The 20,712-nt window shown below is 41.8% G+C and overlaps 1 protein-coding gene across 1 annotated transcript in view; it reads right to left on the bottom strand.

Annotated features, from left to right (window-relative positions):
- rapgef5a (Rap guanine nucleotide exchange factor (GEF) 5a) overlaps positions 1 to 20,712 on the bottom strand; it is a 258,368-nt gene that overhangs the window by 188,032 nt on the left and 49,624 nt on the right. Inside the window, exon 4 of the mRNA XM_039737710.1 lies at positions 10,939 to 11,060. Within this exon, the coding sequence (XP_039593644.1) occupies positions 10,939 to 11,060 (122 nt within the window). The remainder of the gene's footprint in view (positions 1 to 10,938; positions 11,061 to 20,712) is intronic.

The following is a 20,712-nucleotide window of genomic DNA, read 5'->3' as shown; positions in this document are numbered from 1 at the left end:
ATAACCAATAAAACAAAAAACATTACCAAGAAATGTTTCTTCCATGTCTGTGAAGTTGAAAGGTATGTGATTAAATCAGTTGCATACATTTAAATACCTTACAAAATAACAGTACAAGATCAGAAAATCACAAAGTCAGCTGACATTCTAAGCAGGATAGGTTGTGTGGCAGCTTTTTGCAGTTCCTTAACCTTATGAGATTTGCAGAAATCATATATTGCATTCCCAACATGCACATGCACCTTTTAATTAATAGTCTTCCCAATCTTCTCTTATGGCATGGAATCATGGATACTCCTATTAGCTAACATAAGGAAAGTCAAAGTTTTCCAAATGAGATGTCTATACCTTATGCTAAGCATGACCCTATTAGACCACATACACCGTGATACAATCAAAACCCACTGCTTCAATGAGTTGGCTGGTCTGGGCATGCATGCCAAACAGAAGAAAACTGCTTCCCATAAGCCATATAGAAGAAAACTGCGCCCCATACAGATTATAATGCAAGTTCCAGCTCAAACAATGGACTGTTTTGAGGAAATGGTGAAGTAAAGCCTAATAAAGCACATAGATTATGGGTGCAAAACATACAGCCCACAGGCCGTGCAGACCGTTTGATGGTTTGGTTCAGCGCGCAGGCACTTGAGTAAAATATGGGGGAATAACTTTCAACTTGTAAGATGCAGTTTCTGTTTTATCCATTAGATGTCATTTCTAGTATAAGCTTTGTGCTTTTTCTTAGTAGACTGCTGAACCAGCATTAGGAGCATTTCTACAGCATTTTATTTTGAAAGGTACTGAAAAAAAATGTCTTTATTGAAGAAATGTAAGCTGCACTTTGAATGTCAAGTGTTCTTGGAAAAGTGGAAAACAGCATGATTTTATTTCTGGGAAGTAAACCTCAAACCACTTTGCTTATTTAGCTGTATAGTATTCAGAGTCACTATGAAACCCATTATGGTAAAAATTATGACAAATATACAGGACAGTTAAAGACAAACAAGGTAAATGAGTTCATTGCAGCTCTTAAAAAGTGGCAGGCATTTTTTTCTCTCTCACTCTCACTATTTTATTTTTGAAAAACAGAAAATTACAGAAGCATTGTATTAATAATAATAACCTATCAGACACAACCATTTACTTTAAAAAAAATAAAATGAAAGAAAAAATAGAAAAAAAAAAAGACAGCAAAGCAAGTTTCAATTTCCACCCAAAGTCTGTTTTCTCTTGCAGTCGGAAGACGAAGGTGAGCTACAGTATGTTATTGCCAATGAAAGTGCATCAGAGCATCAAAGCCATTTTCTGAAGGGGACTCCGGTAATACATTCAAGCTAAAGGCTTTCACTTAAATAAGTTTGCAGAAACAAACAGTAGCAGACAGAGTCATGAACTTAGGACAGAAAAATTAAAAGAAAAAGTAGAGCACAGTAATTTATTAGATGAGAGCACCGCATGTTAATGATGTGGCTCAACTTAGTTTTCATCAGAGGTGTTGATGACTGAATGTCACTGAAGAGTTTGATGGACACAACTACATCCAGTGGCATTTTCAACTGTTTGGATGGATACTTGGAGATGATTAGGTTCACTCTGTTAGTCTGGCCACTGATGGTGTACCCTCAATTAGAGGTGTAAATCTCCGGTCTATTAATGATACAATACAGTATCAATAAATGAATAAACAATATGATATAATAATTGTCCCAGGATTTCTTCACAATATGATATGATGCAATGCAATATAATATGGTTTGGAAGAACATAACATGAGATAAAAAAAATACAGCACTCTTTCTTAACTGATCTGTTTTACTTAGTTGCCAAGCAAAAACTTTTACTGTAATAACATCACATGCCACATTTCAAACAATTCAAGGATTTTAAATACATAACAAAAGAAAACAGCAATAATTCTGACAGGGATACTGTTTACAGAAAAAATCAAAAGCACTGTGCAACTCAATTCTAAAATATATTCTTAAATATTTCCCTAATGTAACATTATTTCGCATGAATAATTTTTTATATGCGTTTGGACCCAAATGAACCACAGCTTGAAGGTTGTTCTGTCCAGTGCTACTGGTTGACAATTATTATTTAGGCTTCAGGACCTCTTTGACTTTTGACACGTGCATGGAAATATTAGAAATGTCACAAAATCTCAAAATGAAGAAAAAACTGTATTAAAAAACATAACTTATTTTGTGTATGAAATGCATTTAATTGTAATTTGGAATTACAGCTGAAGACAGAGGAATGTGTAGGATAAACTAATTTTGATTTTTAATAGGTGAATCGATACATTTATCTTTCATGATGTAAACCTGTTGTGGTGTGAAATTGTATACATAAATTGATAAATATTTTGTATGTCTTCATTTGTAAGTTAGACAAAGCAAATGTAACAATAGTGCTTCATGGTGTTATATCATTGATAAGAACAGCAGTGCTTTGATGTTTAACTAACCAACCCTCACCACCACTTTAGGACTGAGTCAGGATGTGGAATTTATTTTCAGGGTAGGGGAAAGTGTCTAAAACCAGTTTGGCAAGGCGTATATGTGCAGGATATTCAATGAGACATCCCCCTCAGGAAACTGGCAAGCTTTAGCTAACCAAATGGTATCCACTACTTGAGGGTGAAAAAAGGTAGTGGGGAGGATGGAGCATCAGACCAGCTTGGCAAGAGTAACTATGTTGGACTGAGAGCCTGTGGGCCATCCACAAAGCCAAAAAATAACACAATTAGGGGATGTGTCACACCAGAATTCGTTTGGTCTAAAATACGGCTGTTTGGGATTGGTTTTGAATCAGAGACAATTCTGTACTATGACACCCTATTGGTGTAAGGATTTGAACAGAGAATCTATATATTTGGTTACTTTACACCTCCCTCTCTCTCTCTTACACCATGGCATTAAAAGAAGAACACAAGCAAAAAACACAGCTCAGCAGCCATAACTGAGACAGGCATGTGGCCTGTCCTGAAGAAAGCTGACTAAAATGATGACTTTACTAGAGACATTTAAGTAACTAAGTCTCTGTGCCTCCTGAAACTACACATCCACATTTATCAGGTTGTATGGTTGCCAGTATTCACATGTGCTTGGCTTATTGTTATTATTTTATGAATATCTTCTTGTATAATACACTACCGTGGCCGTCCGTTTGTCTGTCGAGGATTTTAAATCATCTGTGGCTCGCAAACCATTTGAATTATTCTTTGAATTATTCTTTGAATTATTCTTGAGGCAGATTGAAGACTTAAGTGCCGGCTTAAGTGAAAAATGAAGGAAAACAAACTAAATAATTGCAACACAAAGATTGACTTAATCAGTTTTAACGCGAAAAGATGTCCACAAAAGAAGAGAACAAGTGGGCCACTAGGGTGGAGAATAGAAGAGCTGCTCAAGAAGCAGCAAGCGCATCAACCTGTGAGCAAATGAATGCTAAACGGAGACAGAGAAAGAGAATGAAAACTAGAAATGCTCAAGTCAAGTGTATTCACTGCACGTTATCATGCAGTGCGCCGTTACTGGTTATAAATAATACATTATGTAAAGATCTAACTTAATTCCTACTTGTCTTTTATTCTATGTAATTGCCTGATGTTATAGATGTACAAGGGGGAGGTGGGGAGAAGTTATAAAGTACAATACCTTATAAACAGCAGTAAATCTATGGGATTTTGAGGCATTCTGATAAAGTCTACACAATAAAGAACACAGAAGGGGAAAGCAGAGTAATATAGAACTCTACCAAGACAAAACAAAACCGATGCATCAAAATACATCAATCTATTTTTACATTCCTACCATTAATGTGTGGGGGAAAAAATCAGGTGTTGCTACAGAATTCCAAGAAAAAGTCCAATCAAAAAGAAGTACATTCAAATTTCATTTGAATTTGAATTTTCCCGTGGGATTAATAAACTTTAATTAATCTAACCAAATCTAAAGATTTTTGCACTTTTCAATGTACTGTATATGAAGAGTCGTAATGTAACAAATTACTTAAAATGGATAATGAGTGTTATTAACAAAACAGTGAATTCCATCCACGCACAAGGACACCACAGCTACCAGTTTAATGCTCTGCTGAGCGAGCACATTGTTAGCCATAGCCCTCCATACCACACAGAGGTACTGTGGTTAAGCCGGGGAGTTGTATTCAAGCGTCTCTATGAAATGCACATGGAAACCGGACTTTTCATTAATAAAAAGGGGAACACAGTCACAGAATTTAGTGATACCAAATGGATTCAGGATCTTGCATTTATTTAGTACATCACTGAGCGCTTGAACATTATCAACAGAAATCTGCAAAGTCAAAACAAACTTGTAAAAGATTATTTTTAAAGTAAATCTGTGGGAGGCGCAAGTTACAGAGAACAATCCTACACATTTCCCTTCTCTGAGACACATCAGTAGTGCAAGCACGGATGAAAACATGAACTGATGCAATTTTAAAATATCACGACTAAAGACTGAGTTTCAGCAGCATTTTCAAATCCCAGAATAACTTGAGTCGAAAGTTAGGGTGTGTTGTGATGTGAGATTTTACATATAACTTGATAAATGTTTTGTATGTCTTTATTTATAATTTAGGCAAACCAATGTAATTTAGTGGTACCTTGGTGAGAGGCATTCTTGTTTATCCCCCCATGTTTACGACTTTTCTTTGTAATTTTACGACAGGATTTGGGGGATGTGTCTTAAACCAGTTTGATGAGCATTTCTTTGCTAAAGTCTTTTCCCCATCCCCCACACAAAGCCAGGTTAGTGTAATATATGGTCTTGGGGGGCAGGAGATAAGATGTTCTATTTCACCCATTGGTCTGAGGTAGGGCTGTTTGGAATTGGCTTGTCTCAGAGGCCTTTAAGTACCATGATGTCCTATTGGTTCTAGGAATTGGAGAGAACATCTATAAATGTACTTGCTCAACCACATTCTCTCTCTCTGACTGACATATGATGAAGAAGCATCTCTCGCTCTAACCAACATATGATGGAAGAAGCATCTTTCTTGCTAACCTGTGATGATGAAGACAACACAATGAAGAGCACAGCTCAGCAGCCATATTGAACAGACATGTGGCTGAAAGCTGAGCACCAACGATGCCTTAACTAGAGACATTTTAAGTAACTACAAGTCTGTGTGCCACCTGAATTACACATCACCATTTTATCAGGTTGTATGGTTGCCAATATTCAAATGTACTTTGCATTTTGTTATTATTTATGAATATTATCAGTAATACATTATTTTATGTGTAACTTAACTCCTGCTTGTCTTTTTACTACATCTAATTGCCTGAGGTTATAGATATAGAAGGGAAGGTGGGGATAAGTTATATACAGTGGTAAGTCTGTGAGATTAGGTATTCTAAGGCTACATATTAATAATACAATAGGGGAAAGTAGAGCAATATATATATTACTCTACCAAGATAAAACAGGGTGTTTACTTTGTCATTCACGATAAACCCATTTGACATGCCAGAGGACCTGCAAATGGAATTGATTTATTTGTAGTGTGTTTTGAAATGACAAATTTGCCAATGTAAGTATGGACACATTTTATCAGTTTCTTGGACCAAAATATTTAAAACTGACAGCTTTTGCCCCAGAGATGTTGTGCATGTTCGGAAGCACCAACATTTGTGAAGAGGAGTTTTCCATTATGATAAATAAATAAGTAAAAACTGTGCTTTTGCCTGATGCACAGACACTTAAACAACATCATTAAAGCTGCTGCTGCTGAAAAGGCTTCCTCCAGATTTTGATGATCTGGTTAATGTCAGAAGGGTCCAAGTGTCAGGGGTCCTAAGAAGCAGCTTTGGCTCATTTACGTATTTTGTGTTTTCCTAAAGTTAACTTGCAGTGAATGTGCAGTAACCTGAAAAATATTGTAATTCAGTCAAAAGCCTATTAAAGGAATTTGCCACATAAAAATAATTTTTTTTTTTTTATTTGTTAATAACCCCATGTAGTTTGTTGTGATACAGCATGTAAAGTAAACAGAAAAGATGCATTCCCACTTACCGTACTTTTGAACTGAATTCAAGCACACTTTACTATTTATCTTGTATGCTAAGTTATCACGAAGTACGAATTAATACAATTTGAGTAAAAAATTCATGCATTTTGTACGTTTTCAACCAACAAATGAATAAAGGAGATGTGGATTATGTGCCATATTACATGAGATTTTTTTTTCTTTCTTCCTTGAACATTTTCACATCATTTACCATTGGACAGATCAGGTCACCACAACATTCTATGATTATATCATAAATATTTTTCTCTAGTTCTGCATGAAAACATGAGATTAATTTTTTTTCTGAGCCACCGTTACAAACCACATGGTCTAAGTAACATACAGAAAAAGTGTAATTTTTAGGTGGAGTACTCCTTTAATGACAAGCACTGCCATTCTCGAGGGCTATAGCAATGTGTTTATTTGCAAAATATTTTGACAAATAAAGTTTAGCAATACAATAATTACTTTATTTATTATTTTCTTACTGATTGTACAACAAAAATAATGTTAATATTATATTTAAATTATATTCAGGCACATATTGAGTGAAAACAATTAATTGGATTTTTCAAGGTATTGATCCTTACGTGAGGTTTTTAAACTGTGTGGCCCCTATCCCCAAACGAGCCCGCCACAGGGCTTGTGCCTCCTCCAGACCGCAAGGGGGCGTCCGTCCTGGTTATGTTGGGGGCCTCGGGTACAGGGCTTGGAAGCCCAGCCCTGTAAGGGCTCGTGGCCGCCGCCAGGCGGCACCCTGGTGCCTGTGGAAGCGGTGGATGTCGGGTGGAAGAGGACAAAGCTCGGGAGAGGACGGGAGGCGGTTGAAAGAGAAGCACAGTGACTGGAAGAGTGTGGCCTGGACATTGGGGGAATCGTCGCTGGAGGCACTGGGGTTGTGAGTGCACGTAATTTGTGTAAATAGTAGTGTAAATAAACAGTGTGTGGTGGAACTATGTTGTCCGTCTGCCTGTGTCCGGGTCCCAGTCCACAGTGGCGTAGTCGTGCGGATGGTCCGTCTGGTTCAAGACGGGGACCTGTTTTCACTAAGTCTGTGGACGGCCCGGCGCAGCAGCGGACCCCACACACTGGCCGCAGGAGCGGCCCGTGCACAACCCGCGGGAGCGGTTTACCCCAGGGACCGCCGCCGGACCGCAGATTGGCCATCCCCGGGTGCGGAGTAGCAAGAACGGACGTCGCCAGAGTACAGCGGTCTCCGAGAGCCGCGCTGTCAGGAAGGACGGCCCGGCCGGCGTTGCGACACAGAAGGCCACACCGAGGCAGGGGCCTTGGCATGACAGGATCCGGAAGGTAAGCGCCCTGCCCTGCAGTAATTGGCCCTTCGGGGTTGCACCCACCTTGTTTTCCGCAGGCAGGGACGATCCGGGTCCGCGTCGGGGGCAGGAGCACGCCGGTCCGCAGGTTGTCGGCAGTGCGAGGGCGGCAGCCAAGGAGGCTGCGAAATCGGAGCCGCTGCAGCTCGAGGAATCGCCATAGCTGCGAGGCTGTGAGGAGGCACGTCACCGCACCCAGAGCAGGGGAGACAAGATGGCTGCGGGCCCGGATGTCCCGCCCGCTGAATCTCTTCGGCCCGCCGAGTCGCCTCTATTACAGATGCTGAGTGCTCTCGCTGTCCAGTTGGAGAAGCTACAGGGGAAGGTGGTCGCGTCGGAAGAGACGCCATATGGGGCGGAGGATCGGCGCGACGCTGGAGCCTGTGGCCAGCAGGGTACTGCGGGGAAGGTAGGTGACGCCGTCCCCGTACAGCATGAGGGGGGATTCGCCAAACACGGCCGTGACTGTTTACAGGAAGACCGGCTCCGAGTAGGCAATTCCCCAACAGCGGACGCGGCGGTGCAGATGGCCGAAGGGGCAAGGAGAGCGAATACACAGGCGCTGAGAGGACAGGGGCTGATGAGTGCCCTTGGTCCAGGCGCCCTGCGCTCCAAGCCCACGGCAGTCTCCCATCACTCTGCAGGGACGCAGACGGGGCTGGATTTGAGCTGTTGCCATGCTCAGACCCAGACCATCAAGGCGACCAAGAGGAGGAGGGGGAACCGAGGGGTGAATGCCGGTTTCTCCGATATGAAGGGGCGTCTCGCTGGGTGCGAGCATCCAGAGCAAGGCCGTCCTCTGCAGAGGCAAAGGGAATCCCCTGGGCGGCTGGGTGAGCCGCCTGCGAGAGCGGTCCCGCTGACAGCGAGAGGACGGGCATGGAACCTGCGGCGGAGGACTCAAGCAGGCAAGTCGGGGGCTGTCGGAAGGGCGCAAGAGCACTGCCGGTACAGAAACCGACAGGGCGCTCGGGGTGAGTGTCCTGGCAGTGCTTCTGGCCCTCCTTTTTCTCTTTTCACAGGTCCGAAGCCCCGACAAGCGCTGGAGCCGACGTTGTTTGGGACCTGCCCTCCTGGAACGGGCCAGGAGGCCGATGGTGACGCAGCTGGTGGGGACAGCGGGGGCGAGAGCGGCGCAGACCAGAGGGGTGCGTTGGCGTCGGAGGGGGTGCCGAAGTAAGAAGTCCCAGGGTGCCGTGTTGGACCCTGGGGACATAGTAGGACCCTCTCTGGGGACATGCTGCTCTTTCAGGGAGTGTCGCTCGGACCCACGTGTCTTCGCTAGCGGTGGGGCACTGTGGTCCCCGGCCAGGCTCGCGCAGGAGAACCAGAGGAGGGCTTGTGCCTCCTTCAGACCATGAGGGGGCGTCCGTCCTGGTTATGTTGGTGGCCTCGGGTACAGGGCTTGGAAGCCCAGCCCTGGAGGGACCCGTGGCCACCACCAGGCGGCACCCCAATGACGGAGTATCCCATGTGGGACCCGGTCGGGGCTGAAGCCCGGCTGGGACGCCCAGGAGGACCAGAGGAGGGCTTGTGCCTCCTCCAGACCGCAAGGGGGCGATCGCCCTGGTTGTATTGGGGGCCACGGGTAGGGGGCTTGGAAACCCAACCCTGTAGAGGCCCGTGGCCAACGCCAGGTGGTGCCCTGGTGCCTGAGGAACCCTGGAGCCCAGCACTTCCGCCACACCAGGAAGTGCTGGGGGAAAGACGACAGGGGACACCCGGACGGCTTCCGGGTGCGCAGCCGGCACTTCCGCCACACTGGGGTGTGGCCAGGACTGATTGCCAGGAAGCAGCTGGAGCCCATCCGGGTTCCCATTTAAGGGGCCGCCTCCCTCCAGTCAGCGGTGGATGTCGGGTGGAAGAGGACAGAGCTCAGGAGACGACGGGAGGCGGTCGAAAGAGAGGCACAGTGATTGGAAGAGTGTGGCCTGGACATTGGGGGAATCGGTGCTGGAGGCACTGGGGTTGTGAGTGCACGTAATTTGTGTAAATAGTAGTGTAAATAAACAGTGTGTGGTGGAACTATGTTGTCTGTCTGCCTGTGTCCGGGTCCCAGTCCACAGACTACATACATTAAATCAAAGGTCCTCTATCTTCCACAGCAATATATTGGCTCCTCAGGCAACCAAAACAATATGCACATCAAAGGGATTTGATGATGATGATGTTGAACTATTAACATTCCAAAGGTAACTTTTCAGCATACTACAGGAAGACTCACATGATCTCTGTTCTTAAAAAATACCAGTTAACCTTTTGCCATTTTAATCAACAACACTAGAGGGGACATTTCACTAACAATTAAACTTTCTTTGGTCAATGGTTTTTACGCTCCTCCATGATGTGGTTTCCACAGAGGTCATTCAAATTAGTCTATTTCCAGCTGGAATCATTTTTGGTCTGCTCAAACTGCTACTTCACCTTCTCTAATTATCATTTCCAGTCTACCGACAGCTTTTTGATACTGCTATTTAAATCCTGCTTCTCTCTTTCCTACATAAACATGGAATCACAGGATCTATACTTAAACAGTATATATTGTACCTGACTTCTTCTACTCTCTCAAAATGTCTTTCTCTAAGCATCTTACTCTATTAATTATATTCTATTACTTCAGTGTACCAGTGATGACTCTCTCTCCTTCAATCAACACAATTCTTCATTTTCATTTTACTGCCATTTTTCGTTTCAACATCCATAAGACTTCACTCTTCCCCACCTCTTAGCTTCTTTTTCAGGATATTGCTCTTGCTAGGATAGGCTACTATAATTCTCCACTTTGCCGAGAGGCACACGTCTTTCATCACAATTATAGCAAAAAGAAGTGGATTTAGTTGCTAGGGCACTAGAAAAAAAAATAATAAAGCACTCTTAAATTTATCATCTTTGCCTTGGAGGATAATAAACTGACAAAAAACGTCCATCACTGTAAGTCCTATTATATAAACAACCTGATAATTCCCTCAATAGAAGCTAACAGCACACTGGTGTCGATATTTCCAAAAAGAATAAATAGAAAACAATGACACATGTGCCCAAAACTATGCCTCAACCCAAATAAGGAGCACGCTGGACACTCACATAATCCCATATTATAATATTACATTATAGTATACTATAACCATTATAGTATGGTCAACAAAGTTAAATGGTGACTCTAAATTGACCTACAGTGTGTGTGTATATACAAGAGTGATCTGGCATCCATATTAACATTCCAGAGTTTGCTCCAATATCATGACTGATATAGGCTCCTGCTGTCCGATATACAGGGAACAGATATATCTGCTAGCTCACTACCTTACTAACATCACCTTCTAGTTTGTGCTAATTCAGCAGAATTGAAAACCTGCACAAAAATTTTATTAATTTTCCCATGATGATTTTTTTGAGAATCTTCTAAACAAAAGGAAAGTATTTTGTAGTTACAAATGATGGATCAACAAATGGACTGCAACAATATTTCATTATATATAACTGACATTCTATCATTGTTGTCAGAAATATTTTACTACGGAATATATGTAAAAACACACATGTGACTTAAAAAGATTGTTACCTGAAAGGAGAATACCCAACTCCAATAAAATCTGCCAGACTTTTGAGGCAACAGATCTATTCTGGACAAACAGACATTTCTCCATCAGCCAGTCCACAAGCTCTAGGCCAGCAAAGCTTCTCCTAGGAACACACAAACACAGCATGAATTAGAGAAAATACAAACCTGCTTAATCTTCAACAAGAATGTATGCTGTAAAATACTAATTGCCATCCGTATTGCTCAATAAATAGTTTCACATCAAGAAGAGGTGCTGGCAACTTATTTCATTAAAATGTATTTATTATAATAATTATTTTTTTTAACTTCACAGCCTAATGTAATTGGAATTTTGCAGCACTTAATGGAACACTATTGATGTTTTGTTCCTTATAAAGACTGACAAATTAACATAGAAAATATTTCATAAGTAAGATGTAATAATGTGAAAGTAAAGCAAAGTGAAATGATGTACGTGTTGGGTTAATTTTTGAATTATGATAAGAAAAAAAAATTCACATAAAGACTGATGAAGGGCCAGTATGCATAATGGTTAGTAATCCAAATCCTGAGGTTTGAACCCAGGCTTGGGCAATTGACAGGTGGGTTATGCATGTTCTTCTCGTGTCTTGTGATCAAGTGAAGTACCACATGAGTCCAAAGAATAAATGATTGGGTGCCAACCAGGTCAATCTTTTTAAAAATGGTTTCAAAAACAAAGAATAGCGGTCATTGGCACAGTTACTAATAAACAGATGCTCGATTCAGTAGTCAGTTTCCAGGAGAGCCCTGGATTTATAGTCCTTTGACTGGAAAAGGCAGAGTCAATTGCCCTTACTGGGCATCTTCTCAGAGTTGAGGACAGAAGAAGACATAACAAAGTTAGCAACCACTCCCCTCTGTGTCCTAGGGTGGTATTGTCTACTTCAGATGACCTCGAAAGTTTTTCCCAGAATCCACAATGTGGAACAATGGATGAACATTTTGTTGTTACAATGACATCTGAGGGTCATAAGAGTTTACCAATCCTCTGTCCATGTACCTTGTGAACTAGAAGATGCTTATGGCTATACAGTATATACCATAGTATTTTATGGAGGGTGCAATAAGAATAAGAACATAGTGAGAGTTAGGTTCACATATTTGCAGTTACCAGTATGGTGAGTCTGTTTAATGTGGAAAAGGGATTCCACCAAGGGCCTTGCCTTGTCTTTTGTTTGCCATTTCATGGAGGTTTGAAATGCATCCAGTTGAGATACCAAAGTTTGGCATTGTATCTGTTTTTAGGAGATGCTGTCCTATTGGTCTCTTACTTACATATCTCTGGTGTGCACTGGAATAATTCATAGCAGAGCACAATGAAGATGGAGGAGAATTATCACCTCCAAACGCAGAATTATTGTAATTTCTATTAAATGAATGGCTTGATTCATCAATGTAAGAGGTGAGCAGCTGCTCTAAATTGTGTCGTTTTACCTTGGAACCTTGTTCACCAGTCAGGGGTAACACAATGCAGCCGAATTGGTCTGATGAGTGTTGCCTTAGACATTGGTGATAATGTGGGAACTGAATTTTCCCATGGAATTAATAAAGTTTATCTAATCCAATCTAATCTAAACTAAATCCTTAAACAAATCTTAAGATTTACCTTTAAATTATGGCCAAAAGCTCAAGTGAGTGAATAAAAGAATGAGATTATAAGTACAAGTGAATTAAATGACGATCTTGCGCTGTGTTGCCAGGCTGCAGGATAGGATGAGTAAAACCAAGAGCCAGTTGAGGTGATTATAGTATTTATAGTAGTTAAGATTTTCCCAATTGTATCCTGTAGTAGGTGTACCAGATGATCCACCTGGAAATGACCCATCAGACTAAGGACAAAATGAAAAGGTTACTTTTTTGGATGGCCTGGGGATTGATTACCCAGCAGAAATTGTGTAATCTTTTTGAAGACAGAGTGGAAGGGTCTCTCCAACCTGACATGCTGTCACCAAGACCTTCAAAAATCAGTGAATTTAATATTAAAATTAAAAGTTATGTAACGTTGCTGAATGTTACTGTGATATATTATTTGTATACAGTATAAAAATAATACAGTGCATTTACATAAGTTTTAAAAAAAGAAATCACGTTATACAAATGTCAATCGAAAATGTATCAGAATTAAATTCATTTTATTTAAATGTCATGAGCTGCACTCTTCTGTTCAAGTGCAAGGAAACAAGATGAAATCTCTACTCCTTCTATTACATTTTCTGCCAAAATATAAATGCTCTTCTTGATAGTGCACTTATTGTGATATGAAGTGTCAAAATCATGGCTTGGCAAATTTTGTTTTTTGTTAAATAGGTTCGAAAGACACACTCACAATATTATTTTTAGCATACGACCAATGTAATGAGCTACACACAATCTTTTTTTAGCCCAGGAAACTATTATGTTTGTTCTTTGTGGGTGCACATCAAGCACAGTGTTACTAACCAGGCTTAAATAAAACAGTTTAGAAAAACTGTGAGATTTTCCGTGTATTTATTAATGTTTACTTTGATATGCAAAGGACACACCTTTACAGCATCAGGTTTGATTGTTTTATTAATGCAAGCTTATTGTGATTTTGCATGTGAATGTTTAGGGTGGCACTGTGTTAGTAAAAAAAAATTGAAGAAACAGAGAGAAAGAATGAATGGTGGCAGACATGGAGGAAGCAAACACAAATGTTAATGCAGACTGAAGATCAGACTGCTCTATAAAGTTTCATTTCCCCTCATCTACACATATAAAAGGCAAAGCCCTCACTGAGTCATCACTAATTCTCCCACTTTCCATATGGGTGGGAAGCTGAAATTTTGCATGCTCATTCCTTGCAGTATACTTATAAAAGTTAGGTATGTTTCATGTCCTATTGCAACACCCAAGAGGAGGAAACAGGGCTACCCCCTAAACTGTATATACAGATAGGAGAAACCCCTCCTCATTATTTCTGCGACTTCCAATATACGCAGGAAGTCCAAATTTCCCATGCTCATCCTTTACACTCTAGTTACAAACGTTAAGCATGTTGCAATTTGAGCCATGCCCCGTAACAAACTTTCGAAAATAATGTCTTCTTTTTGACTGTTCTCATCATTATGCCGTAAGGAACTTTCGGAACTGACTCCTCCTTTTGGCGGTTTCATTCCTTATTTCCAATGACATATGATTTATTTCATGGCAGAGACGCACAAGGGCCGCCCCTGTCCACGCACCTACCACGTGGTTGGCTCCCTGCCTATATACATTAACGGCATCCCGCGCTCATGTGCCTTCTCACTCACTTCCTTACTTTCCACAGCTGTTCATTGTGCTCACTGCTCCCTTCTTCTTTACTCCACCACTTCAAGCCTGTTATTGCTGGCCTTGCTTTGTCTTTCTGCTGGTGACTCCTGCCTTTTTGTTTACTCCGCTTTACTACGAAACTTATAACCACCAAACCTTTGTAACGGCACCAGGCTTCAGATCAAATCTCTGCACAAGAACCTCATTGAGGCAACTGTCTTCACTGCAACTCATGCAGGGGAGACTATATTTATCCCTCTCATACCCTCTGACCTCCCATTCCAATTCAAACGCCTCCAATTTCCAGTAAGGCTGTGCTTTGCTATGACAATAAATAAGTCACAAGGCCAGATTCTAAAAAAGGTTGGCACAGACTTGACACAAGATTGCTTCTCACATGGCCAACTGTATGTTGCATGCTCAGCAGAAAGCTTGGTCATTTTACAGCCCGGGGCAGAACTGCAAACGTCATTTACAAAGAGATTGTTACATCCTAAAAATGTGCATTTCTCATACACAACATTTACAATCATAAATTAAACTCTTTACAATTATCAAATTCACTCTCAATACTAAAATAAGCCTACAACAATTACACTGACAATCATGTTACGTTATTTTTAAAATGTTTCCTTTTCTTTGTCATAGCTTCTTTAACACACTACTTCTCTGCTGCAAAGTGCGGATATTTTACTAGTTTACAATATTTAAGAGGGTCTGTTATTTAATGAAACAGGACTGTCACTGCTACAATATATACAATTCTAACCTGGGATTGCCGATTTTGTCAGATACACTTCCAAACTCTTTCTTTTATCTAATAGGATGGGCCTTGTCTGCCAGCCACTACATAATGAAAAAACACGTTCATAAAATAGATGGAAAAGTACTAGCAATGATTTCAGTATCTACCTTTTTCATTTTTTTCTTTTATGGAATGCTTTAAGTGCACAATTTGTGCCACTTATGATTGCCAGAACTCTCACAGTCTAAAGCATTTAGATTCTGCACATTAAAGGACAGCATTAAATGAAGCTACTGTGTACTGTGACTGACAAGGAGCTGGTATTTCATTCAGGGCTGCCGTCAGCCTTTCACTGCCGATATGCACTCCATAACTGGATCAAATTAAGGCGACTAGAGATTTTCTAGATAACATTAATGGTTAATTTCAGTTGAGCATGGAAACTGGTATCTAGATCTATTTTATTTTAATGAGGTGTTGGGCAAGTATGGGCTTATTGGGTGGTATAACATTTATTCCAGATTTGTTTAAGGACCATTGAAGAAGGGATGGGAGACGTTGCTTCAGCTGTGTGTTAACTGTTTCTGGGGCTAGAGAGAAGTTCAGATTTTGTTTCTTATTATTTTCTATTAACTATTGCTGAGGTTTTTCTACACTTGTTTGGAGTCCACCTTTGGGAAATTCAATCAACTGGACTGCAATAATCCCAGCATATTAGTGGAGTGTAGGTGCTGGATAGGAATTAATGTACATTATACTGTATCGGGCGGCACGGTGGCGCAGTGGTAGCGCTGCTGCCTCGCAGTTAGGAGACCTGGGTTCGCTTCCCGGGTCCTCCCTGCGTGGAGTTTGCATGTTCTCCCGTGTTCGCGTGGGTTTCCTCCGGCGCCCGGTTTCCTCCCACAATCCAAAGACATGCAGGTTAGGTGGATTGGCGATTCTAAATTGGCCCTGGTGTGTGGGTGTGTTTGTGTGTGTCCTGCGGTGGGTTGGCACCCTGCCCAGGATTGGTTCCTGCCTTGTGCCCTGTGTTGGCTGGGATTGGCTCCAGCAGACCCCCGTGACCCTATTTGGATTCAGCGGGTTAGAAGATGGATGGATTATACTGTATCATCATTATCACAACATCTGTGGTAGATGAGTAATATCTAAAAATCCTTCCTGCTAGCTTATGCCTCAGCTTCTATCGCCCACATTGCTTTTGCTAATTTATTTAGCTCAGTGTTTCATTTTTCCCTGCACTTCTATTCTCTGCATTATCTGTATCCATTCCGGAACATCCTTATTCTATAACTAATGCATTCTTATTGCACTGTAAACAAGCATGTATTTCTTTTACAATTTTTGCGATGTGTTGTCATGGTAACATAGATTTTGACTGCATACTGCTATGGCAACAGATCTCAAAACTAAAAAGCGAAAACGGGTCAATCTATGCTACTGTATTTAATGAAAATAAAAAAGTTTACTGAATGAATAGGACAATGTCCTGTTCTAAGAGCTGCTTCACCACAAAAAGTAATAGGCACTTTGAAATATTTGAATAAAATCAATTTATTATATTACTTTGGAGCTTCACAAATTCTCAAATGAGAATCCTATCACACTTAAAACATAACTGCTCAATTTATATTACAGGTAAGAAAACAGCCAAGCAGAAAGGACATGCTTCACCTGAAAGTGTTACCGGCATTTAACAATGGCACCTGCACTATGAATATTTTATTATATCAAAACTTCTGAGATATGCTTTAATGATTTCCTTAAGTCATATAAAAGAGGGTGAAGGAAAGGTTTTTCGTCTTGGTTTATTATCACAAAATCAGTATGCAACTGACATCTACAGTTTGGTTTGGAACAATCTGTAACATAAATGTGAGTACAAACAACCTCTCTGCATCGCAAGCTGCATAAAATGACCCAATCTTGAGATTAATTTATCAAAAGCAAATTGCTGCATACCCATCATACTGATATACTGTAAATCATAAAAACTGCAACTATATTTATATAATTTTATTTGTATAGACTACACCAAATCTGTACTTTTATATATGGCAATCTTGCTGTAACTCCTCACAGACCATGAGGTAGTCAATCAAAAACTTATTTTATTTCATACCATTAAGAGGAATGTAGGAAGGTGGTACAATGGTTATTGTTCTTGCCTCACAGCTCCAAAGACACGTAATTGAATTCTGACATTTTCCAAATATCCACATGGCTACTTGTAACTATACAGGCAGTCTCCAGGTTACGTACAAGATAGGGACTGTAGGTTTGTATTTGAATTTGTATGTAAGTCGGAAACAGGTACATTATTTTAATAAATGCTATGGTTGACCAACTGTAACCAAGTGCTCTGCCAATGAATGATGGAGTTTCACCTCTCTCTGACCATTCATTTTCAATGGTGATGGTTTTTCTCTTCTTTACTGTATCACTGGCACTTGCATCAGATTTCTGTTTCAGAGACATTATTGAAGGGTGAAGACAAAATGTTAAGATGAGCTCTTCTGTACAGCACTGTACACACTATCACAGCAGGAAGGCACCCGTCGTCAACACGTCTGATGTACTGACAAGAGACAAGTTCCTGCCATGTGCATAACAGTACAAGCAGGCTTGCTATTGAGAATGAATGGGGGCAGCAAGGGACGATTCACCACCCACCCACCACACAGTCACCTCCACTACAGTATACTGCCTGCAACATCCACCCACTGAGAACGAACTGGGTGCAGCCAAAGGTGGGTAGTGAATCGCCCACCACCACCCCCATTCAACAGGCAGCCACCCGAGGCACACTACAGTGCTACCTCCCACTGCCCCATTCATCCTCAATGGCCTCCATTCAGCCACAACCAGGTCACCAGCCGCCCACCGAGAACGAACAGGGCAGCTGTGTGTAGTGGGCGGGCAGTGAAACGCCCCTCTCCGCTCCATCCAGCCTGCATCCAGTCAGGAGCAGTAGCTGCGCTGGCGTAGTGGGCAGCCAGCGAACCGCCCCATCAAGCCTCTGTCCTGCACACGAGCGATAGCTGTGGCCCCGGTGACTATGGACCACGGGTCACCGCTTGCCACCGGGAGCTGCCAGAGGGACACTACACTGTGCAAGCAGCGTAATCACCCCTTCCAGCCTCCATCCAGCCACCGCTTACAGCGTCCCCAGGCCGAAGATGACGAAGCGACAGTTAGTGAGGCGCAGGTCATAAGTCGGATGTCCGTAACTTGGGGACTACCTGTATTACCAATCTCTTGAATGACAGATATGTGTTTAGTTTGAATCATTGATCTAATTTGGGTCTTTCTGAAAATGTGTGCCCTGTGATGGACTGGCACTCCAGGATAGTTTATGGTATCAAGTGGGTTAAGAAAATGCATGGGCCTGGTTGAAGTGTTCTTTTTTTATAACCCTTTATCATCACTATAGGTTGCAGCCTGCTTCTTGGAGTAAGGCTGATTTTAATTTTTAGACCTCATTGGAGCCTAAGGCCTAATTTTTGAGTAAAGCTTGGTTATTAAATGTTCTGGAGTCCAGCAGATCAAAACACTTTACAGATCTATCTCTAGCAGACCCAGGCATCCCTATATCTTTAAATCCCAACATACCGTGAAGAGGTCAGGCAGCTTTGGAAGTCCCTAGGTTCCATGTATTCCATTTCAGCAGCTAAGAGCTGTCACTTATAAAACTGATGAGATGTATCTGTTTTTCTGAGGAAACATCTCACACAGCTAGTGTTTTGTTTTGATGCCCAAGGATTTATTCTTCTGGGGAACACTTTATATTAGATTTCACACTACCCTCTGGCAGGAGTCTTCTTTCGCAAGCAGGATAAAAAGTCTTGTATCACTGTTAAAAAAACTCTGATATCCAGGCTTTTCCGAACCCCAGCTTTGCTCTTTGTTACCTGCTTCTGTTTGTAATTCCCTTGGCTACGTAACCCTATCTGTTTAAAAGGAAGGAAAGGTCATGGAGGAAATACCAGAGGTAGCAACACTAGCTGGCTGCTAAAAACTGCAAACATTCCAAGAGGAAAGCATAATTTTGTCACCCCTCTGACATTAAAACATCATATGGGAAGCTAGGGCTCAGATAATATGCACATGGTGTACCATTCAGGTGCATTTGGTGGCTAAATTTAACTGATATGAAAGTTGGAGCATTTCACATTTTTTATTTACTTCATCCAAGAGTCAGTTATCATATTTTTGTTCATTAAACAGTTTTGTAACAATGAATCATTTCAAAGAGCAATATCAATAATATAATTCAATCACATGTGTTAGTAGACTTGCTTTTTAGCAGCACTTTATATTAGAGTTAAAAACGGAGCACAAATAGGCTTGTGGTGGATCAAAAGCTTTCATACACAGCAGACTACAGTTCAAATGGTGTGAAATTGAAATTGGCATCAATTGATGTGTGTTACTGGGGAATGGTCTGAGACTATGACTATGGCGGCGCGTGCGTCACACGAGGCTCAGCGTCTCTTCAGATTTTGCAAAATAGCAGTGTTATTCCTGCTCATCTTGGGTCTGTTCGTTCAGAACAGCTTCGCTTTTACATCCTACACCCGACAAGAGCTTTTGGATATTGATCTACACAACTCGGACTGTTTTATTAGCAACCTTCATCTCATCCCTGAGATAAGAAGAACACCCGACGCTTCGCAGGCTACCCGGCCGACCGGAAGTACTCAAAGACGGCGCAGAGACCGTAAACAAAGGCGGGGGAAACGCGGAGGGCTAACAGCTAAGCTAAGGCTAACACCACATCGGCTATCCTTACCCAGTATTTTCCTTGCTAATGTGCGGTCCCTGGCGAATAAAATGGACGAGTTGCGACTTTGGATCACCGACAATAGGAGAAAACTGGACTGTAACATCATGATATTCACAGAAACATGGCTACACAGCGGTATACCTAACGATGCTATAGAGCTAGTCGGGCGCCACATTCTCCGGGCGGACAGAACAGCTGACGATTCCGGTAAGACAAGAGGCGGAGGATTGTGCATTTATATTAACAAGGCTTGGTGTACAAACTCTGCCATTATTGGAAAACACTGTTCAGCTGACCTTGAGTATCTCATGGTTAAGTGTAGACCATTCTATCTGCCGAGGGAGTTCACCTCCACTATAATAACAGCTGCATATATCCCACCGGATGCTAATGCTAAGCTTGCTATGAAAGAACTCTATGCAGCCATTAGCAAACAACAATCTGCTCACCCTGATGCTGCATTTATTGTAGCAGGTGATTTCAACCACTCCAACCTAAAGACGGTGCTACCTAAATTTCACCAACATGTCTCCTGCCATACCAGAGGGGATAAAACCATGGATCATGTTTACACTAACATTGTTGGAGCCTACACAGCTACACCCCTCCCCCACCTGGGACAGTCTGATCACCTTTCTTTGTTTCTCACCCCCAAATACTCACCACTCATCAACCGTGTGAGACCAACAGTGAAGACCATCAAAGTGTGGCCAGCGGGGGTTGACTCTACACTCCATTACAGGTTTAAGGACACAGACTGGAGCATGTTTGCCTCTCAGGCCACCTTCGACTCACAAATAAACATTGACTACTACACACACAGTGCGGCTTCTGCTAAAGGCACGTAACAATGCCTTCAGATCAGGTGACACACAGGCCTACAGTACTTCCAGGGCAGAACTGAAGAGGGGCATCAACAAGGCCAAGCTTAGCTACAAACTGAAGGTGG

This window comes from Polypterus senegalus, chromosome 15 (assembly GCF_016835505.1).
Source record: "Polypterus senegalus isolate Bchr_013 chromosome 15, ASM1683550v1, whole genome shotgun sequence".
Lineage (NCBI taxonomy): Eukaryota > Metazoa > Chordata > Cladistia > Polypteriformes > Polypteridae > Polypterus > Polypterus senegalus.
The sequence above is the reverse complement of the archived record's forward strand: the minus strand, read 5'-3'. Positions and strand labels throughout refer to the sequence as shown.